Below are 26,602 nucleotides of genomic sequence, written 5' to 3'. Positions count from 1 at the left end.
TGAACCTAATAACGCTTTAAAAAATTATTTCAATTAATCTAAATATGAAAAATTGAAATCCTCCCTGGTCTGAGCGTCATTTAGAGATGGGAATATTTCATTGTCCATCAGTATCCCACTGCAATTTGACAAATTCCATCAAACCTGAAATTTCATCCTTTTGCAGTGTAAAGGAAGATAAGAAGGTGTGTATGTACATGAATCATGGCTAAGTGAGTGCAAAACTAAGACCAACCCTCTAGAGAATAAGGTAAAATTTATCTACCTCAAAATACCTTAGAGCAGGTAAGCTTCCAGAAATGTTTAAGTTTAATCCCTTTTCTTAATTGTATTAATATAGCTGGTGTTGATCCTAAAATCTGATCTGGTAGGAAACCAGAAAAAAATTCCATGCAGTTAATAATATGGGAAAGCAGGCTCTCATACTTTCTTGCTTGAAAATTTTGGAATGAGAATTTCCACATTAAGTCCAGTGATTATAATCCAAGAAAATGAGATCACCCGTACGAAAAATAGTCATGGTCGCCATAATGTGGATATTGCGGCACAATAATAGGTGGAGCTAAGGTCGTGGTGGTAGTTGTTGATGTAGTTGTGGATGTTGTTGTAGTTGTTGTTGTGGTATTGGCAGGCCTCGTCGAGTTTCGAATGACTTGATTTATCCACGGGGCTAGTGCTGTAACGTTGGCATAGATCCCTGGGCTTCCATATGTTCCGCATTTCCCCACACCCCATGAAATAATGCCGACAAGTAGATACCGGTTCACACCTGCTGTGACATTGGTCATGCGGCAATACAGTGGGCCTCCACCATCACCCTGTAACGAATATTAAAACGATAAATTTTAGGTTTTCCAGACTATTATGTGGCATTTTTTAGTGTACCCCCCAAAATTTCTGGTATCCCCCCCCAGAAATTCATCTGAACTTATCCGCAGAACTTCTCCCGCTAAGGACTTTTCGTGCTAAGGTTTTTCGCGCAAAGGATTTTCGTGCAAAGGCCCTTCGACTCAAAGGCTCGGAGACTCTAAGTCTCGGAACTCTTGTCTCCGAAACTCTACCCTCCGAAATCTGCCAACCAAATCTGCCTACCAAATCAGCCAACCGAACCAGCCATACCTGGAGATCAAGACTTATATAGGTAGTGCGGCGGAGGAATACTTACTCCTTGGCAATCAAGGGGAAATGGGTGCTGAGGCACAAGTACATATGCAGTTTGGAGTGAGAAGTACTACCATTGAGCTATCACAATTCTCTCTCCCTCCAACACCCCAACCCACTATGTCTCTCCCCTCCATGAATTGCCTCTATCAGCCATTACCCGACTTGGTGATGTCTCCAACCCATAAGATTGAGGGGAAAATTCCGGCCAGTACGCAGTTCCCCCTCCTTCCCCGGCTGGGATGATGGACGTTATGCAGTGGTGCCAGTCAACAGGGGCGCCTTCAGTGCAGATTCGCAGCTGATTGAACATCGCCCTATTACCCCTCCACTCATTAGCAAAATCCCTCCCCTCCACCCTGATGAGTCTCGGAGTACGCAAGCCCTCTTTTTTGCTCGGGTGCTCATGGTGGACGGATGGCGTGACTGACATGGGTGATTTTAGCAAAATTATACAGCTTGTACTTAGTTTGGTAATGTTTCCTATGGGATCATTAGTTATCATCGTTGTTTTCTGTAATAATTCTGATTTTGAATACTTCTACTTCTAATAGATATTGAATGAAAATTACTCTTAAATTTTTTGACAATTGTTTCTTGAGTGCTGATTTCTTGTTTGTGGAGTCTTTCCCTGAACCAGCTTGTGACCAACGATTGGAGTTCCCTATGTCTGGGGCTTACGTGCACAATCTCCAAGATTTAACAGCGTAACGCCACAATTAGATAGAATATGAATTCTTTTTTGAAAGAGGTGCCGGCATTACTGGTGCGGGATAAAACAGCCTTAACCTTTGGCACTGCAGAGTAGAAAACCTGAAGCACAGTAGACCGTTCTCTACCCAATTATGCTGTCTACTCAGTTTAACCCATAGATGCCATCATAAAAAGTTGTTGAGAAGCTTTAGAGAGAGAAGTTAACTGTATATGCAATATGTAGTTGATTTTTACATTAACTTACAATTAGTATGTTTAACTTTAAACTTCAACTTTTTACTTGATATACAGTTGGTTTTTCCATACAAAAGAAATTCTAATTTGATGAAAATTTCAAGCTACCAATGAAATAATCAGGAAACCTTTCCCTTCCCTTATCAATCCTAAAATTTTATCAAAAATTTGAAATTTTTCTTTGTTTAACAGTGTTTGTACCCTAGTGAAGGAGTAAAGGAAGTGCATACACAAATGCATGGCTACAAGTCCCAAATGTAAGAGAATTTTGAGTTGTATTTATCCTTGAGCGTAGCACACACTACAAAAAATTTCACATGGGGGAATGCCCCTCTCTCCTGAGTGATATTCCACACTCCCCTCAAATTTGATGCTGAATCTGCCTCTGATAGTCACCATCATTTAGTTTTCGAGAGGATTTTGATGTAAAATCCTCTCGAGAACCTTATCACAGTCTCTTATTAACTCATGAATTTCCTTAGTGACCAAAATATATTTTGTCTGAAATATTCACACAATTGTAATGTGTACTAACCAAGCAAGCATCCCTGTGTTTCTGGCCGCCGGCACACAAAGAGCTGTTATCCAAGGAGAAGTTAAGGGCCTGGGTGCAAGAACTGTTAGATAACACTGCGACTTGCACCTTCTTCAAAGAGTGAGAGAGGTCATGGGACCCTGAAGCAAATAAAATATGCACAGAAGGAAAGTAAATAAAATTTCTATTGCTATCCAATCAGTCAATAATGCTATGTCCAGATATTACCTCATTCTGGCCCAAACTTAATTCACATAAAAAGTCATTTGCTTTCTTTAAAATTCTGGTATAATATTTCCACCAATAATAAATTGAAGAAACAAAAAGTTAATATTCCAAAAATCAATTAAAAATTCCAAAATCAACAGCATGTGAGATGCATAAATATCACCTTAACAACAAATATAAACAACTGATGTGAAGTGAACACACAATCGATAAAAATACCAAAGTAAATTAATGAGAACCAGAGGTCGAGGTCACAACAATTTCAAAAGATAATACAATGAAAACTTACAGGGATTGGAAACACCCCATCCTGTTGCAGTGCATGACATGGGATCATATGGAGTGGCATTTCTGGTACCGTTTGGAAGACAAATAACCGCAACATAACTGCTGAGGGTAGCATTTCCATTCAGAATAAGGAGAGCAACATTGTTTCTGTAAGTAGCTCTAAAGAAAGAAAATCTTCATCAGCAATGATCATAATTAAATTATGAAAAATGAAAGAATACCTATACTTTGTTATGTTCACTAACATATGTGCATGCTGTATCTTAGGGATATAATCTCTAGATTTTTTACTTGATAGAAAGAAGAAAATAATATCTACTCCTGTGTGATTTGTGGTTTAATTAAGAAAGAGAAATAAAGAATTATCAAAATTTCAACTGGTCCTTTAAGAGTTTCAATTAACTAACATACAGGCTACATCACAGAAAGACAACGCATTCATTTTACACATCTATCTTACAGTTTAGAGGAAGGGTACATTATTCATGTGAAGAGCACAATCCTCCTATGTGCTGATACTTACCCCAAAGTAGCATTCACAGTTGTGCTAGAAGATGTACTAGGTGATGGAGAATACTGAGGATGTAGAATCACAGACTGAACACCGATTTGCTGAGGAGGGACAGGGCCATCAAGCAGAGTTTTCCAATCCCATTCACCCAAGCGAACTCTCAGGTTCACTGCTGCTTTACTGAAAGTATATACATAGGTATATGAATACATTACCATGGGTGGGTAGTACATATATTTTACCATGAAACTATATAAAGAAAAACTTATTTTATTGAATAAGTATTTGATTTCCCTTTGAAGACTAGGCTATGGGTTGCAATTGCAGCACATTAATACCATTCACTTATCAGTACACACTTCAACCAGACCATTGGTTTAGATAGGTGAGGGTAGATTTCACCACAGACTCAGCCACTGGCTAAAATGAAAAGTTACTGGCCATAAGAGTTGTTGGAGTACTCAATATTTTACAAATATGTAATTGGCATTCTGCCATTGTTGCCAACAAGATATTCCAAATTGGTGATTGTTATTTGGGTTCATTCCGAGTTGACTCATATTTTGCGGACGACAGTTTTGGGCACGTTTCAACTCCCATCTACAGACCCGAAGACGGGAGCTGGAACGTGCCCGAAACTGTCGTCCTCCAAATATGAGTCAATGTGGAATGAACCCGAAAAACAATCACCAATTAACTCACTGCGGAAGACTCCGTAATAAGATATTGCAAAGTTGAAGCAATGTCTAACTGTGGACATGGAGGTCCACATTTCAACATCTCTTAGGTAGATTCACAGCATCTAATGGGTGTGCTTATAATGGTTTTTGGTAATCCCCAGACACATGGGCGTACCCAGTGGGGCAGGGCCGGCCTTAGGGCGGGGCGACCGCCCCGGGCCCTGCGCTTCGGGGGAGTTCGTGAAAAAAAAATTAAAATATACGATAGTTTTGAAAACGCAATTTCAACTATTACTGTATTGTTAAGTCCGTGCTAGACAAAAAATAATATTATGAAAGAGGAATAATAATGCAGTAATTTTTATTGTGCAATTGCGTTTGTCAGTACAGTACTGTGTCGTGTGAGTGATAACAACGAGTGAGAGAACTTGACATGAGTGAGAGCGGGCGCGGCTAAAATACGTACCTATTGAAAAAGCGCACTTTTTATGTTTATTTTACGTTATAATTTTATGAATAAATATAATTATAAATTTTATTTGTATCATAACGGCATAATTATACGAACTCTGAATTTGGGAGGGGAACACATACTTAGCCAGAGAGTGGTAGGGATTCAAAATGCTCGAGTTTGTAGATGGGGTATAGAGTTTAATATTTTAAGTGAAGGGCCCTGCACTGAAAGTTCGCCTCTAGCCCCGCACCTGCTAGGGCCGGCCCTGCAGTGGGGTTAGGGGTGCAACTTCATCCCCCACCCCCCGAGAAGCGAACATAAATTTAGTTCAAAACAAAAGTTATGAACAAATTTTCCTTTTGAAGAAAAATGATATTAGTATAAGACGTGGAATAAAAATAAAGATCATTATTCAAGCAAATAATTATAAAAACTAATGAATTGCTGTCATAATTTCCTTAAAACTTTGGTTTCATTAACCATTTCTGTGCAAAAAAGTTACAATTTGAACGACCACAGCTAGTTTTGCCCCCCCCCCCCCCCCCCCCCCCACAGTTTTGATTCTGGGTATCCATGCCCAAACATACAAGAAAACATTTGTACTCTTCAATTCTACACAGAAAGTATGCTACCTATAGATACTGTTTGGGAAAACAATTTTTTAATACCACGGATATTACAGCATCGATATATATGTGACTATATTTTCACTTGTCATGGATGTTACAAAGAGGATAAATATGTAATGTTGTCAGAATATCCATCATGTAATAAAAACGTGTTTTGGATATATCAACCTTATTTAGAAATCCGATGAATATCCTCTGCTCCTTGGGGAGTGAGCAATATCTCATTGGCATCAATGGTAGAATGCTGATTATTTGTAAAAAAAAAATTACAGTCAAATATTCCCAATTGGGAGCAGATTTATAAAAATTCATGAAAATTATATTTTGTATCTGTGATTATTTTTATAGCTTTTATTATGTAAATAAAGTATGGAAGTATTTTTTAAAGTGAATCGCATGACTTGTGTATACATTGGTTGTTAATTATACCTTTTTAAAATTGTTTATTTTCATTACCTCTGCAGTGAGTATGCGGTTTATTCGATATTTTTCTCTTTTCTCGCTCTCCAGTAACAAATGCTCATTTATTCAAAAGGTCAATATATATAACGCTATTAAGCTTAGTTTATTGGTCAATTGTACATTTATTTTTCAAGTAATAGTTGAACTTTGTGGTGCGTTCCCATTTGGGAAAAAATTAAAAAATTTTGTCCGGGTTTTATTTCATAACATCTCTTAATTAGTCGTAAAATAAATACGATATGCAAAAGAATGATAAATATCAGTTGGTAGGTTATTTTGGTCATTATAGGGTTAAAAATAAGGCTAATTGGACTATTTGAAAGAAACAATTGTTATTGCATTTAGTGCTCTTGAGTTACCTCAAAATGGTAAACAATCGACCTGAATTTTTTTAGCGTATTAATTCTTCTCCCAATATCCTCCATATTCATCTTGAAACACCCTGTGAATCGCACGTCTACCCACCCTGCGACGCAGTGTGCGGCGGTTAGCACGGCTCTGGGGCTGACCAGCGTCCCTCCGCAGACGAATCCGAGGGATGTTGGGTGGCCAACGTCCTCGAGGATGGCGGCCATCCACGGTGCCTCGCCGTATCGCGTGTGAGAGCTGCCGTCCCCCGGTCCGATGATCCTCGGCTGGGCCAGACCGTCGGCCCACAGGAGGCGCGCCCCGTCCGCCAAACCGCACGGCGCGGTCGTCGACGAATTGGAGGACGGGGAAGCAGTGGTCGTGGTGGTGGCTGGAGCGGGGGTCGGCAGCGGAAAGCGACAGCACACCTATCGGGGATAAAAAGACAATCTATAAACAACCCCACACACAGGTACTATCGTGCAGCCGGCGACAGTTGTCCGATGACAGTCCAAAAGGAGGGGTGGAGAACCCAGCGCCAGTACGGTGTGCAGTCAATCAGTGGCATAGCGAGCGGGGTTGTGGTCAAGTGATATACTCGAGCTACCTATTATTTACTCAAAAGAGTCGCCAAAAAACTAAACAAAATAAAACATAATTAGGAAAGAAATATGAGTGCGATTTTGCACCTCAGCAGATATCAAACGTCAATAATGATTTTTAAAAGGTATTTACAGTAGTCAACTTGACTAGTTTCAATACTGCTTCGAACCTTTGTACAGTGAACTTTTGACGACACTAGTGGCGCAGCGAGGGGGATAACCCCCCCAGAGCTCTGAGAAATTTTTAAGTTTAATCCATTTTACTTAATTGTATTGAAATTACTAATAAAATAGTGTAAGGATTAATAAAATATCCCTCAGAAAGCCGTAAAACTCACCATTTTGAACCATTAACCTTAAAATTCCGCAATTTACTAATCTCGCACCTACCGCTTATCCTGGTTGGTATTCCATACCCACATACACCCTGGTATTAGTTGCACCTTAACCCCCCCCCCCCCAGCCTTAATTCCTAGCTGCGCTTCTGGTTAAGGCCACTATAGAAGGTGAATGATCATGCGAATTATCATGCTGAATGATGACATGATCATTCACAGGATCATGCGAGCAAAATAGAACATCTAACTTTCACTGAATGATCATGCGCATGACGGTTCATTCGTGAATTTTTCCGTTATACACGGCGAATGATTTCATTCGCAGGATCATTCATCATGATCATTCGCATCATCATTCACCGTGTATAGCGGCCTTTAGGCCCGGAAAGCCAAAGATTCCTGGTCAATTCCCGGTCCAGGGGAATTTTCTTCTCATGGAACTTCAAGTATATTTCACTGCGTTCACGCGGCAGGTTTGGAAATATTACAGGCACTCCTTAGCTTTCGACCGTCCAGCCATACGGTACTGTATTACGATCAAAATTATTTTGTTTCAAGTTTTGAAAAATCCCCAAAATTTATTCTTTAAAATTCCACGAAAATCGGAGGTACCAAAATTATTTTTTTAAACAAGTTTTAAAAAATCCCTAAATTTCCTCTTAAAAATGTTACGAAAACCGCTAGTACTCCCTGGCTTTCTATTTAAAGCCATACGGTATCACGACCTAAATTATTTTTTTAAAATTTTTTATATAACCCCAAAATATTTTATAGAAAATGCCACGAAAATCGCGCACATAATGAAGCAACGCGTTTCTATTCAGGGAATTATTCTTTTTTAAATATATTTGTTGTTAATCGCCGCATACATTTTGGATCGTGCATAAAAAAGAGCGAATTTACGTCAGTTGTTATATCAGTGTTTTAGGCTATATTTTGGCCTATGGATACGTCTGTGTATGCCATTCCTGTCATAACTGCCAATGTCATTCTGAGTGAGACTTAAGAATGGACTTTCTCTAAGATAACTTAATGATTTCATGACCACGTAGAGGTATCAACATTGTTATCAGAAAAGTGTGAGGTAGTCATAAGACGAAAGTACAAATTTTTCAAGAGTCAAAAGGGAAATATCACCATTTGAATTTTCGGCAAAGAAGATTTTTGCGGCATATGTTTCCTGACATTCCTTAGCTTTCCAGGTGTAATAACGCAATAACATTCCAAATTTTTTTTTTTTTTTTTTTTTTTTTAAGAAGAGTGCTAAGTGGAATGCTAAGCAATGGCCATACAAGTTACTGTCGGTCAAAATACTTTTTCTGCTCAAGTTTTAACCTCAATACTAAATTACTAGTAGCTCCAAATTAAAACAAACATATCATATATATTTCTTCCGTTTATCCCGCATTTCACCGCCAAGTATTTAATGGGAGTCATCGCATATTCTGACTCCACTAAACTGATGTACTTATGAATCAATGTAATATTAGTTTCTTTACTTTGCCTGGCAGAAGCACAAAAAATTAAATAAGCATACTTTACAATCACAACTCAACGCTCTCAAATATATTATGTGTACAAACAGCCGATTTTCATACGTCTTTGATACGTATCATTAGTTATGGTTTGGAGTGGTGCCTATTTCCTTATCGGTCATCAAACTTAAGAATACATATTTTTCTTCCGTTTGTAAAGTCGAAATTTATTTGGAAAAAAACGCTGTAGATTTACCTAAAAATATTCACCTAAAAAGATGCCCAAGTATTTCCATTGCTTGTTTCCAACAGAGGTAAAAATTAATTAGAAAAGTAAATATGATACAAAAAAGCCTTCAAATAATTTTTGATACTAACTTCACTGAGTATTTAACCAAACTTCCAATTAATTAGCTCCCGCTGCAGCGCGCTGTCGCGAATAATGAGCAAGCAGACTCGTACCCCAACGTAGAAGAGCGCCTTAAAATAGACAACCAGTGATACTTATAAGAATGCGACAAATGCATAACCATTAGGATACATTAGTGATAATTTTGTAATTTGAGTTTGAACTTTAAACGCATCTACATACTATGTGAGGCATGACCAATTTTTACAGAGGGAAAAATAACAGAAGACAGGCTAAATTTTTCAAGTACGCATCGGAATAAGTTAAAAGTGAACGTATTGGAGGGTCACTACAAGGTGAAAAATCGAAAGTAGAAAGGTCTGTTTACACGATACACAATTAACCCATGCGAGTTAATGTCGAAATGTATGCACGCATGAATGAACACGAAAATGCACCGTGTAACCAACCAACTTGTGCGAATGCATAAACGGAAATTAGAACCTGTTCCAATTTGATTCATGCATTCGTACATGTTCCGTTCCACTAAAAAAGTTCATGCATCCATACATTAACTCGTACGAGTTAATGTACCGTGTGAACATGGCTAAAAAAACATTCGAATATTTATTCGCATCCCAGACACTAAAGTGATAAGGATTGCTATTCGAAGGTTGGTCTGCTAGGTCAAATCAGCGCTCACCTCACAATGATAAAGGATAAATTCACAATTAGGATAAAACGACCAGCAACTATCCGTTGGGTGACTAAAGATTTTAATCTCGTTAAATTACCTTGTGAGGGATTTTAGACGTGGCTTACTGGGATTTGACCCCAATGCAACACAATGAAATCCCCAGAAGAGCTCCAATGACTGGGTATGTCGTGCCACAAGTTTAGGAAAGGCGAAACATATTCCTTACAAGGAATTTGTAAATACTCTTTCAAACATCATTTGAGGTTCGTCTGAGTAGTACATCAGGGCAGCTTCATTGTTTTTTTAAATATGCAACAAATTCGACAAAATTCCGTAATATTTTTGTCACAAAAGTGGAAAAAAATAGATTACATTAATTTTTATCCACACTCCTTAGGTCGTTATCAATTGACTCACACTTACTACAGTAAATTTTATAAAATGTGGATAAATGGGAAAATCTTTTATGCAATGAGCCAATGACTGCGATTGATGCTGATTTGAAACAAGTCCTCAGCGTTTGAATTTGCAAAATACAAGAGACTCACTTCCACGACGAACATACAACTCTTTCCGCCCAAAAGAAATATCGATCAAGAAATTTCCGGATAGCAAAATATTTCATCAAAAATGTCTTTACCACGTCAATTCCTTAAACCTTGCTCTGCTGTGGCTATGTAACCCTAGGGTGATCCTTATTTTTAAAGTTTTCGACTTTCTTCTGGGACGCCCCCCAGTTTTGTTTCATTTGCTGAGGAAATACACCATGAAAATTATTTTTGCAGTCAGACGCCGGGAAAACATGCCGCATCGCACTTAAAGTTTTGAAATATTGTTATTTTTGGGCATTTCGGACAAATTACCATTTTTTAAATAAAATTTCATAGCCCCTAAACCACCGGAAGGGTTTCTGGCCTCCCAACGTAAAACTATACTATACATATACAAATTATACAACTATAATTTCGAGTATGGTCGAAGTGGAGAAAAAGTAAATTTCTTGAATTTCGCCGATTGAAACCACCTTAAAAAAAGACAACTTTTTCTCTCATGCCTACGTGACCTACCTGTACGACGTACATGCAATTGACCCCGACGGGACTGGTGACTGAGTAAGGGTAGTGGTGATGGTGGTGACCTCCGAACATGGCCGTGCCGTCGGAGACCACGTCGCTTTCCCTGCACTGGTAGAAAGGCACGCAGGTGCAGTTGTAGCGGTTGGTGGTGGTCGAAGGAGGTGTGGTCGTGGACGTACTAGTGGTGCTGCTCGTCGAGGTGGAGGTCGTGGGTGCAGTGGTAGTGGACGTTGAAGTGGTAGTGGACGTCGTACTGGTGGGATTTGTCAAAGGTGTAGGCCAATAGGGATAGGGAACGTAGTGGGATTGACCGCCTCCATGGTGACCCTGCGGGCCGGTTAGTAATAGTAATCATAATTATAATTGCAATAGAAATAAACATAGGCTAGAAATATTATTTATGATAAATCAAGCAGTTCGATTCTGCATAATACAATGGTATATGCTGACAATTTTCATTGTTTTTTTTCTATCTCTTGACCTCAATTTTGATGACTTAACTTAACACCATTAAACTTAAAAAATAGCACTTCCTACAGAACAACCAAAACAAGTACCGTTCAGTTAAATGGAAATATAAAAATATGGGCATAAAAAGGATTGCACGGATGACACCTCAATGATCTCTAACAAGTTATACTGGTCACCATGCGTAACGGTTAATGCGTCTGCATAGTGAACAAAATATTATAGGTTCGTAATCAGGAATACGTGATTGTTTTCCTTAAATTTTAAAAAATGTTTATAATTTGACTTTGCGCGTCTTGCATCGTTTTAGGCCTTGCTATCTCGCCCTTTTTATGATTAAGTTTTTGGTAGCCGTATTGGCCTCACTTCTATAAAACTATGAAAATAATATTAAAATAAATTAAAAAATAATTTATAAATCACATTTATATTCTCACTAAATATGAGAAAATAAAAATGATTATGGAATCATACAAAATGATATTGGAAATTTATTATATATATTAATTATAAAAATGATATTGGAACTTTGTAAAAATTTATGGAATATTGGGAATAACTTGGTATATTTTAGTACTGAATAAACCAACACTTGTTTCAGAAAACAAATTTGTTGCATTACTTATTAATTCACCTCGTAGCAAAAAATTACAAGTTGAAAGATCGCACATCGAGCCAATAACAAAAGAATGATGACATTTCTTATAGCGCCACACAATATCATAGGCATACTAAGTTGCTACATTACAACAAAGGGTTCAGGAGACGTCAGAATATAGCAAAAAGAGACAGTTCCAGCGAAATAATACAATACATACATACTAACCCTCAAGCCATCTCAATAGGCATGAGGCGGGGAATGTTAGGACTCCAGCCGTTTACACATAAAAAGGAAATACACTAAAGAAATTACGCCTAGCATTTATTAAAGCCTTTTATCGTGCGTGAGAAAAATGAATCCCCATACCAACCCATTCGGTGAAAAATACCTCTCTTAATTTATCGTTTCTGTCGGACTTGTGATATTTATTTATTTAACACAAAAACAGCACTAAGGCCTTAACAAAGGGTATTACAAACAAAATAAATTATGTAAGTATAATTTAAAAAACCAAGTATAAAAATAAGCTCATAAATCACAATCATTTTCAACATATACAATGCATTCCAAAGGTGAGTATCAAAAAGAAAGTCTTCTTACACTAGCGAAAAAGATTAATTGTTGTTGTGAGTAGGCATCTTTTTAAATGGTTCCAATTTTTTTTTCTAACGAAGAAATTTGATAAACTCAACCTCGATTGAAGAGAGAAGAGGTTATACGGGGCACTCGGAAGAGGTAAAAAAAGATGGCCGTTAACACGCGTTGCAATGAAAAGGTGCAATTATCCAAAGATAGTAAAGGAAGAGTGGCGAGAGGCCTAGTTAAGCCAAGTTTCCGAGTTACGATCCCAACTCACGAAACACTCGCGAGTCGTGTTCACGAAAAATCGACAAGCAACTAACTACTTCGCGGGTGAGCTGAGACTTTACGACATGTGCGCCTTGCATACGACACAGAAAACAGGAGCAAGAAAACGAAAGAGGCGGTTGATTGGAGAAGCCGTGTGGTTAGGATTCGCGAAAACGCTAACTTCCAGGGGAGAGCAGAAAAGTGTGTTTAAATTTTCCGTTGATTTTTAATTAGAAAACCATTTGTTACCCACATCACGGCAAAATATATCTATTAATTTATCGCTTCTGTGGGACCTGGAAATATGGTGGGGTTCTATTCAGGGATGCCGACTTACAAAAAATATTGGGGGGGCCAAACCGGAAATCTTGCCCCGGAAAATATTATAAGTAGTGAGTTTTAAGTTTTTTAAGCATTTTAGAAGAGTCATATGATCAACATTAGAACCCTGATGACTCGAATCTCAATATCTGGACACTCCGGGGAAAATCGACAAGCCTGACACATTTTTTCCTCGCACCCATAACGAATTTTTGAGGGGGCTCGGGCCCCCTCAGGCCTCATGGGGTCGGCGCCACTGGCTCTAATATGATGTTCTCCTTGTCGCTCTTAAAGATATCTTATACTCAATTGCTCAAGCAATTTAAGCAGCTTCCGAGTCTCCAGCGGCTTCCAAACTAATTCGCTTAACATCTGGGTGACGTTGTCTGTACGCCCGTAGCAGTTTTTGACGAATCGCCCGGCTCTCCTTTGTATTTCATTAAGTTCACGGATTAATTCTTCCTGCACCGGATCCCATATGCTCGCTGCATATTCAAGGTGCGGTCAGACGAGTGCGAAATAGCACTGTTCTTTTACTTTCTCATCCGAAAATCTACTCCTCACAATACACTTGACGAATCCTGACTTTTTCAGATTTCTATCGCAAATATTCCTTATGTGTTCATGGATGTAAATGTAATATGGGGAATATGGACATTTAAGGTCAAGGTAGCTTTGGGTACTGTGCGGAAAACGGACGTCAGAGTCGGTCTGGCCGGGTCGGCTGGTCGGCGTTGGCCGAGGGCCCCACGAAGCTTGACGTCTATCGTGAAGCGTATATGAGAGGTGTAGTAAAATAACTCAGCTTGCTTTAACCAAATGTATTTAGCAATTATAAAAATCTACATTTATAATAGTTACTTTATTTACAACATACTCAGTGTAAAAATATTACATAAAAATAAACAAAGTTTAGTTGTCGGAAGATAAACGATAATCTGATTCTTATTTGAAAAGGTTATTCGAAAAGGTCATTTTGGATTTTTTTTAGATTTCAGTTCATTTTCAAGGAACAAGCTCTCTGAATAGATAACAGAATCATATTCCTTAATTAAATTGTAAAGCCTGTGAAATTCTCACTTTTCATTGTATTTTTTCTTACGAAATCGCTATTTTTATTTAGTTTTTAAGATTGATGGTTTGAGGCGTAACTTTGTGAAAGCGATTCATTGTGAAAAAGGAAAAAAAAGAAACTTTGTGCCTTCGCATGAAATATTTATTCACACATTTACACGACCATGGTTTCAACGTAAGACGTCATCATCAGGTGAACTCTATAGAGGTCCATGGTTTCAACGTAAGACGTCATCATCAGGTGAACTCTACAGAGGTCCATTACATCAATTTATACAAGGCTTGGAGGGGGAGGTAGGAAGATAACCCCTCCAAGTCTGATATAAATTGATGTGACGGACCTCTGTAGAGTTCACCTGATGATGACGTCTTACGTTGAAACCATGGTTGAGTAAATGTGGGAATAAATATTTCACGTGAAAGCACATAGTTTCTTCTTTTTCATTTCTCATAGTTTTAAGAGTCAAAATGGCGTCGAAACCCATTTCCGGGCATGTGATTTCCTTAAATTTTCCGGGGGAGAACCCCCGAATCCCCACCCCCGCGGTAAGGAAGATCCCATCATAAGCCTCAACCGAGGGTTCAAAATCACCGAACACCACCCCTTACTGACGTTCTTATTACCGAGGCAGGTAAAATGTTTAGAGTACCTATGTGCCGAGCAAAGGACACGAACCTGATAGTGATGCCCGTAATCCGGGTACTGTGGTCTGTGCTGGTTCGACGGCAAGAACAGCGGAGGACGGAGGTGGGGTCCAGAGGCCCAAGGCGGCGGGTGTCCAGAGGCCCAAGGCGGCGGGTGTCCCGGGCCCCAAGCCTGTGAGCCCGGGTTGGAGCCCCACGGGTGTTTCTGCGGCCGGTTCTGGTGTTGCAAAGGATATCTGACGTATTGGGAAGAACCAGTCCCAGAAGTGCTCGTGGCGTTCACGTCCGGCCACAACCACCAGGTGGGGTTACCGCTGCTTACTGGAGTTCCCGACGTGACCACAAAGAGGGCGCTAAGGTAAGACACAAGGACCAGAAGCCAATGCATCCTGGAAAAAGAATTTAAGTTTGAGGTAATATTAGCTTTATTTTGCAGAGTGGTTTACGGGATGTTTCTCCCCACAACACAGCTACATCATTCGGGGTACCCAATTAGAGACTGTTGAATCCGTGAAATATCTAGGAGTTAGACTCAATTATGATCTATGGTGGAATAAACATATTCGGGAAATAACAGGTCAAGCTAATCGTAAATTGGGTTTTGTTAAAAGAATATTAGGAAAGTGCAACGACAAAGTGAGATAAATTAGCTACTTCTCCCTCTTTAGACCTCATTTAGAATACGCTGCCAATTTTTGGGACCCTCATTAAATAGACTTAAAAACAGAGTTAGAACTCGAGCAAAGAAGAGCTGCCATGTATGTGAAAAGTCGTTACGATAGTCTTCTTATTGTATCTGACCTCTTAGGTATACTCGGATGGGAATCTCTGTCAGACCGTAGACTGAAAAAGAGACCAAACCTATAAGATAAATTCCAGAGCAGTGTATTTTCTGACGAAGTTAGGAATATCTTACGAGCGTCAACATACTACGGTAGATCAGATCATATAAATAAAGAAGAGAGATAGACAGTAGAACAGATTGATTAATAATTTCTTTTTTAGAACTCACAAGTAGATTAGATCACCAGTATTGTAGTGAACTAACTTATGTATAACTTAATGCGCGTTTCTGAATTTTCTTATTATTTCTAAAAGCATGTTTTGTGTGTTCTAGCTTTATTGACGGATAACCTGAATGAGTAGTTCCCAAGTTTATGCCTTTGCATGAATGTGGTAGTATAATTTGTTAGTATGCGTAACGTTTTTTGGACCGTGTGGTGTACATGTGGGAATCCAATGGCATGCTGGTGAGTGATTATCCCCTGCCAAACACCCTGAAATTACTAAATTAGTATTGAATTATACCCTGAAAGAACTAAAGTAACGGTAAGTAGAACGAAAATGCAAGAAAATAAAAATTACACACGCAAATAAATTCAATTGGCGGCTTAGAAAGTGGAAAATATTCTATTCTTAGGAATATGATGGTAAGCATATTCATTACCGGAGTCTCTTTCAGCACCATCGTAGATTAGAAACATTGGATAAATAATAACAGTAAAAAATTATTGTTTCCATCTGACTTATGAGAAATTGAGGTGAACAAAGTACAATAAATTAGGAAATTCGATGGGAAATGTGGATCATAACGCATTAAACACACAAAAAATATTAATTATATAATATTACAATAAGTTTCCTATGAAAATAAATTCCGGAAATATCCCCGAAGATGAGGTTATGTTGTATAAAAGATTCGAACTCCACCTATATTGTAACGAAATTGACAGTATTATCCGTACATGCAAAATTAATACAAATAAATAAAGATAATTGAGCTCTGCGGCCTCTATAGATTAACAGATAAAAAGAGGGTCTCCAATGGACGTAAAACTTTGCAACACTCGTCAAAGCAAAGACGTTTGGGTCTCCAACACTCGTCAAAGGGTCTCCAACACTCGTCAAAAGGTCTCCAACACTCGTCAAAGCAAAGACGTTTGCTTTGACGAGTGTTGGAGACCCTTTCTTTATCTATTAATTAGCTACGATGAGTTTATATTTAATGAAAGACTCGAATATTAACAATAAAACCTATATTAAAACGGAATTGACACTGTTAACCGCACAATCAGTCGGAATATAATTTACTAACTGATTCTGATTTGTGTGTTATTTCATTTAACTTTTCTTGATTAGTTAACTGTTACTAATATCACAACTTTATTTTACATAAAGCGACCAGAGTTTCGATGAGTAGTCATCATCATCAAGCTTCAATTATTATTTATACATATACTATTATGTAATTATATTAAATTATACTACACATTATATTTTCTTATCATTATTACGAAAATATCCCAGGTAGGGTACACACAGTAAAAGACACAAAAAACTAACAAAACTAAATTTTCTGTGGAACCTTCCATCTTCCTCACAGTTAGGAAAAGGACTCAAAGGACTTATTATTATCAATATATAATAATTTAAACCTGATGATGATGATTAATGATCGAAAACCGGGTCGCTTTATATAAAAAAGCAGTGGTGTAAGTAACAGTTAACTAACCAAAAACACTTATAATGGAATCCTACACAGTTAAGAATGAGTTACAAAATATAAATAAATAAAAAATTCAGAAACATGCATTAAATTATACATAATTTAGAAGGCTACAATACTAGTCATTTAATATACTTGTGAGTCATAACGCTGCCGTTATAATCTCTTATTGATCATGGAAAAAAAGAAATTCTGAATATATCTGTCCTACAGTCTATCTCTCTTATTTTATTTATATAATCTGATCTACCGTAGTACGTTGGCGCTCGTAAGATGTACCTAACTTCGTCAGAAAATACACTGCTCTTGAATTTATGTAATAGGTTTAGTCTATTTTTCAGTATACGGTTTGACAGAGATTCCCATCCGAGTTTATCTAAAATAAATAAATAAAACAGTTAACTAACCAAGAAACCTCAGTCTGAATGTATTGAAGTATACCCTGAAAGAACTAAAGAACTAACTTGCTGTTACCTTCAAGGTCTTACTGGCTGGTGAAACAGAACAGGTGTGTAGTGGAGAGTTTCCCCGGAAAGAGACAAGACTGCGAAGGAGAGGAGACGTGTCACCCTTTTTATCTACGTCTGAAGCCGATACAAAATGGCGCCCATCGGAAAACAATATTTCATTCTTTTGTATCCATTTTGTCTGTGCAAAGGGGTGTTTTCTTCGCCCGTCTTTCTTCGGTGAGGATGAGGGAGTATGTTTGGAACTGGAAAAGAGGACAGAAGGCCTGGGTTATCGAGGTTACGACCCGCACAGCCGGAGTAAGTAGATGCCTCGTTAATAATTGCACAGACGCAAATGAGAGCATACCCCCTTCCTATCCCAAGAATTTCAGCCACGGGAAAAGGTACGTCCTAACAAATTTAGCGGGAAAAAATCTATACGTACATGAGAAAGCAAGGCGGCCTGAATTTTCCAGGTCCACGGTAGGAAAAAAACTGTTGTACTACACACAATGATGAAATAAGTGAGGGAAAGCATTTTTTTCAGAAAATTTGTGATCAATGTGACCTGGATAACAAATGGAAACAATCTATAGGTACAAAAACCAATTGAGAACTCTTTCAATGTTTCTGCAGCAAAAATAGTCAAGGTGAAACATGGTGTACACTTATCACCCAATTTTATTCCACAATTATGGTCTAACATATTTTTTTAAATTGCTATGCAATATATATTTTTCTTAATCTGATGTAAACGGAAAAATAATATTTCAGTGCCAACAAGGCATCTGTATTAATATTCACCCACTAATTCATGGACCATAAAGTTGGCTGATATTTTCAAAAATCAGATTAAAGAATAGAAATGCACGAAAATTAAAATCGAATAAACAAATATAATATAACTGACGATTAATGGTGAATAAAAATTTCACTTAGAAAAATTTAATAAATAAAATATAGATGCACCTTTCCAGTTATTTTAATACGTATGACGCGTTTTGGCCCACAAGCCATCACGACAATAATTGGCCACGTGGTACAAGACACGTTGCCACAGACAAGATGGCGTTGTATGCATTAAAACGACTGCGGAAAATTGCACCTACCTTATACTTTAATATGTCGAACTTCCACTTTACCACGCCTGAATAGGTTAAATTTATTCTTAGCGAAGTGATTGCAATGGCCATTTTTACTGGATATACATGTGCCCCGTATATTTTAGAAATAGAAGCACAAAAAATCAAACTGATAAAATTTGTTATTTATTTCTAGTTTCCCCGTAAACATCACATAACAGCTTTTACAACGAGGGTACCAACACTAGCAATGCACAGCACAAATTGCCTGGAGGAGGCTGGAACTTCGGAATTTTAAAAATTTATATGGTAATTTATTATAAACTCTTTCCATTTTCTGTGGTCCACATTTCATCATTGCTGTTCTTACAGATAAACAGTAAAGGTCGTCTTTTTTTGCTGCTCTGCTGTCCGACTCAATTAGCTATGTGTCAAATCGTTAACTCCTTCCCCCCCATTAAGACAAACACGCTTTGCTTTCCACGCGACTTCAGAGCGATAGTGTAAGTGTCCTCCAGGTTGGCCTGAGATGTGTGTCAAACGTTCCCAGCCTTGGCCCACCCTTAAAGATCACCTCACGTTCACCGCGTTCCAGAACGACCATCAAATACCTTGGCCTGGCCACAACAGAGAGCCGATGAACTGTCACGAGGCTCTAGATAAGGGCGAAGAACAACCCTGACCCCAAGTCACCTCTGAATATATATCTTGAATTTATTGGAGATGGAGAAATATCAATAATTTAAAAAATTAGCGCGATTTACGAAAATATGGCTTGCAAAAATCTCAATATTAATTGCATTTCAATGTTTAAATAAGAGGAATTTTAGATTCAAATTAAATAAAAGATAGCACACAGTGGTTCATAAAATTATACGTGTGGAGGGTGATATTGAACGTGAGGTAATACATTTCATTACAAGGTTTGGAACCGAGATCTTCCATATGCTGGCAAATTTGGACGATTCAAATCAATTCCGCGCAAATTCCACTGTGGCATATTTCTACAATGTCTTTCATGTCTTTGATAATTTGATGTCTTTCATGGTAGCATCCAAAGTTACCAAGTTCAACCTTATTTTTGAAGAATAAAACAAAAGTATTGCTTTCTTCGGACAGATTTTGGCGGTTCACATATCTTGTATTTAGACCGAAAAATCTAAGTGAATATTTTAAATTATCCATTTTGTCTTCGCTTATAGCTGCACTCAGTATTTCTCCGAACATTGAATTTCAGCATGAAATCAATGCATTTTTTTCATTTTAATGCTATCTATTCATTCAGTAATGTTGGTTCTCGGAGAAAATGAGCGAGAAATTATGACTGGCTAAATTTGTAGCTACAGGGTGCGGCGACAAACTTTCTGTTTTAAAATGTACGACGTTCAGTCGGTTGATGTCGAGGCGGATCCCTAGTTCGAGAGGCACAACTATATAGTTTAGATCTCTCTAAGTTTAGTTGCCAGTGGCGAGTACCTTTGCGTTTGTCAGCGAGGCCTATTTTTCGAGCGGATTTTTTTTTACCCATAAATTTCGTTCGTATGGGAACAATTTGTTCGATTTAGCCACTTCTTGTTTTTTCAAAGGGTTTTTTTTTTAATTTTCGTTTTTATTTGAACCGTTTAATGACCCTACAATTTTTGAAGTCCAACATCCAGGAATAAAATGCCAACATAACCCCTAATATGATGGCAAGAGACATTAAGAATGCCAGAAATCGGTTTACTAAGAGTATGGAGAGTGGGGACGGCTCTTACCTGATATTATCATCAAAGCTGTGTGGAACATAACTTCAGATATTTGCCTACAGTGTAAAAAACAAATAAAAAATTTCTGATTCACACAACGGGTTTGATAAAGTTTTGAAAATAGGAAGTTATGCTACCGCACTCTTTAGAACAGACCATCAAAATTATTACACTCCGGTTTTATCCAGTTTCCTGCCACTGTATGAAGTAAGCAGTCTATGATCTGAAAGTTTCTCTTAACACATTCAATGAGGGGCCTATATTCGTGGAATTCGTCAGAATCGGCCGATTAAACAAAACTTTTTTGCTTAGCTATTGTTTAGTACAGATTCTTATGCTTCATAAGATATGATTTGAGTAAAAATTTTAATAATTTTTGCAAAAATTCGCACCACGTCAATTGACGTGCTCCGTATTTTACTTTCGCCGGGCTCTGATTTTCATGGAATTCGTCAGAAACGGTAAGAAACTACTAAACACAAACTAAGCAAAAAAATATTTTTTGCTTAGCTTGTGTTTAGTACAGTTTCTCAAGCATGTTTATGCAAATTTTTTTATTATTTTCGCAATTGGCGCCACTTCAATTGACGTTCTCCGTATCTCACTTTCGCCAGGCTATAAAAAAGCTAACGAACGTGTTGGCTATATTTCAGGATAAGTACAAATATTCATGGAGTTTTATCCAATCTGTTTTTGTCGCTTTGACGCTGGGTTTTGTCATTGGTGTCGAGGATTATCATAAGTAAAAGAAAAGACATTGTGCTATGGGGCTCATATGCTCTGAGTTATGAAATCAACATACGACGACGCGTCCCGGATCAAATGAAACGAAGTTTTTTTCACCGAGCGCAACTTATACTGGACTAACGATAAAATATGGTTTCTTTATGTATGATAATAAATTGGTTTCCACGGATGCTACATTGATTTACAAGTACTTAGCTTTTCCACAAAATTTAATCATGGGATTCGGAATTAGTCGAAGGAAACAAATGAAATACGAGCTACAACCTTTATATTTCCATCCACATCATTCACATAAAATATGCACACGGCTCAGTATGGTTATATAGAATAATCCAATAATAATAATGGAAAATCTAATGATTTGTCAAATTTCAGGAACACGTGAAAGAAATATCCAGAACAAAAAATTGAATTTCATCGATCATATCATTGCCCGATGGAAATATCAATGGCAAGTACGTAGCGATGTGCATAGGAGAAATCTAATAAACTATCACAGAGGAGTACAATACTTCATTCAATATTCCATTTAGGGATAAGAAATTAGATTTTAAAAATCGCACTGATGACCAATAGATATCTCATGGGTAACTCACGAATCGACCATTGATGACGAATTATAATTGACTCTAAACATGTCTTTTTTAATCGTTGACAACGATATAAGTTTGGTAATTTAGAATTATTTATGCTAGAATGGCTATAAAAACTTGGTAATTTAGAATTAAATTTACGATATTATGCAATTGGCATAGCATATCTTTTTTTTATCCATTCATAAAATAGATTCAAAACTGTACAGATTCTCATTTGTCAGAATTCATTTTTGCCTAAATGTAATAAATGACTGCCTAAATTTAATAAATAATGACCGAACATTTTACAAACAATGTTGAAATGTAAAAAAGAGTAGCAAATGGTATCATATATTATTTGTGTGACTATTGTCGATTCAACACGTCCAAAAAAGCTAGCCTTTTTTGCTTGAATCCTGTCCACTTTCTCCCACTTAAATACGGTCAAACTCTCAAGATGATATCGACACTTAAACGGCGCGATCCGAATGAAAGGGGTGGAAGCATTTCGATGGAAAAAATGCCTGTAAATATCGACGGTGCAGGTCGAGGACCTCTAGACAATCATGTTACATATTTAAAGCTCCATAGCGACTTTGAGGACACTTTTTGGATCAAGAAGAGTTTTTTTACGCTATTTCTTCTCTATCAACTAAAGGGGTCGCTTTCAATATCACCGCAGACTGCTTCAAACGGATCCTTATTGATTCCAGAGGCAGAGAAAGAGACCAAGGCTTTAAGGCATAAAAATACCCCACTTCAGAAAGTCTTTCAACAAAAAAATCATTGATCTGATGACTTTATGTTCAAAATATCCTAAATATTTCCTTCATAACGCATTCAAAAGAATAAAATAATTAAAATCCAGAGACGAGATAGCTATTACAAAAATGGGTTTCTTGCATAAAGAGGGTATCCAAGATCTGGATATCCATTAAAATGCTTAAGTACTTACATTAAAAACTTTAGCACATATAATTGTTATGAACTAGTGCAATTTTAGTTTCAAACTATGTTTATAACATTTACTAAGGCCATTATAAGTCGCAGATCATATTTAATAACTCCTATGTCTGACTGTTAAAACTCTAAAATTTTATTAAATTGAGCTTTTGATAAATTAGGAGAAATAGTGTGATTCTTCGTAATTTATAAAAACAACCAATTGATTCTCACAAATTTGCATTTGTATTTGTTAAAATTAATAAAATTTAATCATTCAAAAAGTCGAATATATGTGCACATGTTATTTTAATTTCACTTTTTAAAAAAATCCAAACACTTTCGAATTTTAGAAAATTCTATGCCTTGAGGAAAACTAAGAGTATTAAAACAAGATCAGCCACAGAGAAATGAACGCAAGAAGATACAAATTTATCATTTATACCGTTACTATATCCTCTTTAGTTTTAATGTCCCGCAAGTTATTATTTTTAATTCCCGCGGAAAATAGGATAAATCAGTTTTCAATTTTTAATTGAAAAATAGACAACATTTGTCATACAGTTCGTTTTGTTTTGATTATAAGGGACCATCAATCATCTAATTTCGTACGTATTTCACATAAATTTCATATTAAAATGAATATAATATTTCATTTAATAATTGTTGTATCCCCCAGAAAAAATCCTGGATCCGCCTCAGTTCTCTTGAGATTATTTTGAGCTGGATTGTTCCATTGATTGTGATTACAGAACACGTTATGCGAGAGGTTTTACCATAAGTGATTAAAGTAAAAGTAATAACTTATGGAAGTTTATTGCATTAAAATCATTTCGGCAGTATTAGAAATATATTTGAATTTAAAAAATATGGTGCAAAATTATGTTTTCGTTTTGCCCACAAAACAAACTTCCGCACCTAGGTTGAATTTTTCTCTAGAATGGATAATTTTCAAAATTTCGGCCACCATCATGAAAATAGCTACTTACGGACATTTAAATAGGCGTCGGATGAAAGGAATATTATTGCCATCTTCGGCGTTGTGCAGTTTTATTGCATAGTTCTGGCTAGACTTATTTGCCGTGCTCATAATATTCGGGGTTTTCAAGTCAACTCCAAATGCATCTTTTAAATGCTTAAAACCACGTCCCCCACCACATACTAAATAACTGAACATTATTCGTCAATAATTCATGTACTGACAAGAAAATTGTCATTCCTCCTGAGCTAAAAAAATAAAAATATTTTCTACGCAACCTTCTCCTACAGGGGCAGTCCAGGCAAGAAGCATAGTAAAGACAAAAATAATAACGGTTTTTCCACAAATCGCTAAAGGAAGGCGTCACGATACGCGTAGGCCGGCTCAGCTGATCGGCCGGGTGACAACATAACAGTTAAAACAACGCAATACATGAGCGCGTTTGTCGTTAAAGTGAATAAGAACGATTGCTGCTGCTTTCTTACGATTTTCGCAAAGATTTGATTGAACTCATGTTTTTTGCACAAATTGTCTAGTGATCAGTCAAGCGTTCTATTTGTTCGAGACTACGTTTATTTAAGTTTAATTTGTAATTGTAGTCTTCCACAAACTGCCAAATATGTGTGAAAGTTTTATGCATGTTTCTAATGTTGTGGCTTTGGGCAAGCCGGATACGGGCAAAACGGTTATATATTCGCTTTTAAGGAGAAACGAAACTTTGATGTGACTAACACATAACTTGGATGAACAGGTGTAAAGAACAGTAGTCCACAAATTTCCACAGGGGAGAATGACGCCTCGGTAGCTTATCGAGGGATCCGGGTTCGAATCCCGGTCAAGGCGAATGCTTTTTCCTCTGTGGATTTTTCGCACTATTTGTGCATTGCGGGTGACTCCGTAAAAAGTTATCACCGTGGCTAGTCCCGGTATACTTTAATAAGTCCAGAGCGAACACCTCTAGTGTTCAAAGTTCGGACTTTGCTCTCCGGCTGTGGCGCCATGCGCACGACTTGGACTGCTAGTCGCATCATATGCTCAGCATTCCATACCACCTTGTCCGGTATAGTCCACAAATTTCCACAGGGGAGAATGACGCCTCGGTAGCTTAACTGACTAAACTACCCGGCCGGAAATCGAGGGATCCGAGTTCGAATCCCAGTCAAGGCGAATGATTTTTCCTCTGTGGATTTTTCGCACTAGGTGTAAAGAACAGTAACTACAACCACTTAAAGTTTCATCTTTCAACAGCAAAAGACAAGTCAGAGTAGTGAGCAGTGCAGAAAGGGTCCACTGACCACTGTCATTTGCTGCTGCAATCGTTTTTGCAAAGGTTCGAACATATTTTTTGCGCCATTTTTTTAGTGATCAATTAAACGTTGTATTAGTTTGATGGCACATTTATTTACTTTTACATCCTTCAAATCCCATGCCGACAACTAGCCACAATACTTCATTCAGACAACAGAAGGACCATCAAAACCAGCACCTTCGGCGAGCTTCAGATGACAGAAAATCAAGCCCATACCAGCTATAGCCGCCCCCAAAACGAACCGTAGACACAAGAGGCAAAAGTCAGAAGTATTGACGTCCATTACTGTTACAGCTTTGCAGGCTATGAAATCTGAAAAATTAAAAAGCATAAAGGCTAAGAATTCTGAATTAGCAGGACCCAGCAGATACTGGAAGACAGAGAAATCAATACCTCCACTGCATAAACGCTCAACAATCGCCCACCGAATCAAATCCGCTCATTATGAAGGAAATGACCAATGAGTGGATGGCAACTAAATGTGATAGCGATTCGTTCAAATCAAGTGTCGCTATAATCGAAAGTTCATTTCTTTTGCAGTAGAATATACGGAAATTGGCTTATCTTCTTTGTAATTTCTGTTAACCTATTGAAATTTGGTTTTACAGGTGCATCTTATCCTTCTAAATGCCGCCCATTGGAAATATGCATGATTGGTGGACTCATATTCGATATATTTCGATTCTTCATTTTCTTCAAATTTATCGTATTGCTATTCCTTAAAGGATTTATCATCCACTGGTATAGTTTTGTTGGCATTTATTGGGGACAACAATTGAATGGAAAGGAAATCAATACTATCGCAGATTATACATTGCAGATGTCAGTTTAGGTGAAATACAGTTACCATCATCAAGGCTATTTTTCAAATTGGAATATCTTGAAAACTATTTCTTTTAGACCAAAGAAATTTGGGGAATTGTTACAATTTAGTATTTAACATACTGCATTATTGATATATATTTTGTGAGTGGTATATCTTTATACATTTACCTAATGTATTTCGCTTATCACAACGCTTATGGACTTTAATAGTTGAAAAATAACCACAAAATCGTCACTCTCTTGAAATTTTTAAAACCTTAGTCCAATTAGGTCTCAATGCTAAATTTAATCTATCCAAAGAATGAATTATCCGTCAAATCAAATCCTATTGAAAATAACAAATCTTTTTAACAGTGAACTATAAAGTTCCTTTCCCTTTCACGAAACGGCGGGGAAATCTTAGAATATTAAAACCCCTTATGGACACAATACTCGACAACACGTGACACAACAATGTTCCCACCCCCTCCAAAACCCGCTTGATGAATTCAAGCACCAATCGACTCGTCTAGTACTATAAGGGCTATCTAGATGAGCGGATTCTATTCGGTGGGCGATTGTTGAGCGTTTATGTAGTGGAGGCATCAAAATCTAAAAATAAAAAGGCCTAATCAGATTTCTTTAATTTCTTTACCTATAAAGACCGAAATAACTTAACAATTGATTTTTATTATTTTTTAATATGCTATTTATTTTACAAC

At 37.4% G+C, this 26,602-nt stretch overlaps 1 protein-coding gene across 1 annotated transcript; it reads right to left on the bottom strand.

Annotated features, from left to right (window-relative positions):
- Nucleotides 1–15,127, bottom strand: LOC124168691 (CLIP domain-containing serine protease 2-like). The gene is made up of 7 exons (XM_046546958.1): nucleotides 14,771–15,127; nucleotides 10,773–11,108; nucleotides 6,362–6,672; nucleotides 3,684–3,851; nucleotides 3,162–3,319; nucleotides 2,645–2,784; nucleotides 1–818 (listed from the first exon to the last, which is right to left on the bottom strand). The coding sequence occupies exons 1-7, from the start codon at nucleotides 15,125–15,127 to the stop codon at nucleotides 498–500; spliced, it is 1,791 nt and encodes a 596-aa protein (XP_046402914.1). The 3' UTR covers nucleotides 1–497.
- Between the last annotated feature and the right edge of the window lie 11,475 nt (nucleotides 15,128–26,602).

This window comes from Ischnura elegans, chromosome 12 (genome assembly GCF_921293095.1).
Source record: "Ischnura elegans chromosome 12, ioIscEleg1.1, whole genome shotgun sequence".
NCBI classification, from domain to species: Eukaryota; Metazoa; Arthropoda; class Insecta; order Odonata; family Coenagrionidae; genus Ischnura; species Ischnura elegans.
The sequence above is the reverse complement of the archived record's forward strand: the minus strand, read 5'-3'. Positions and strand labels throughout refer to the sequence as shown.

Excerpts from the sequence above, each read along its gene's own strand:
- LOC124168691 (XM_046546958.1), bottom strand. The coding sequence starts at position 15,127 with ATGCATTGGCTTCTGGTCCTTGTGTCTTACCTTAGCGCCCTCTTTGTG. Across the intron at positions 11,109-14,770 it reads ATTACGGGCATCACTATCAG|GGTCACCATGGAGGCGGTCA; the intron begins GTTCGTGTCCTT and ends ACCGGCCCGCAG. Across the intron at positions 3,320-3,683 it reads ACTGTGAATGCTACTTTGGG|AGCTACTTACAGAAACAATG; the intron begins GTAAGTATCAGC and ends TTCTTTCTTTAG.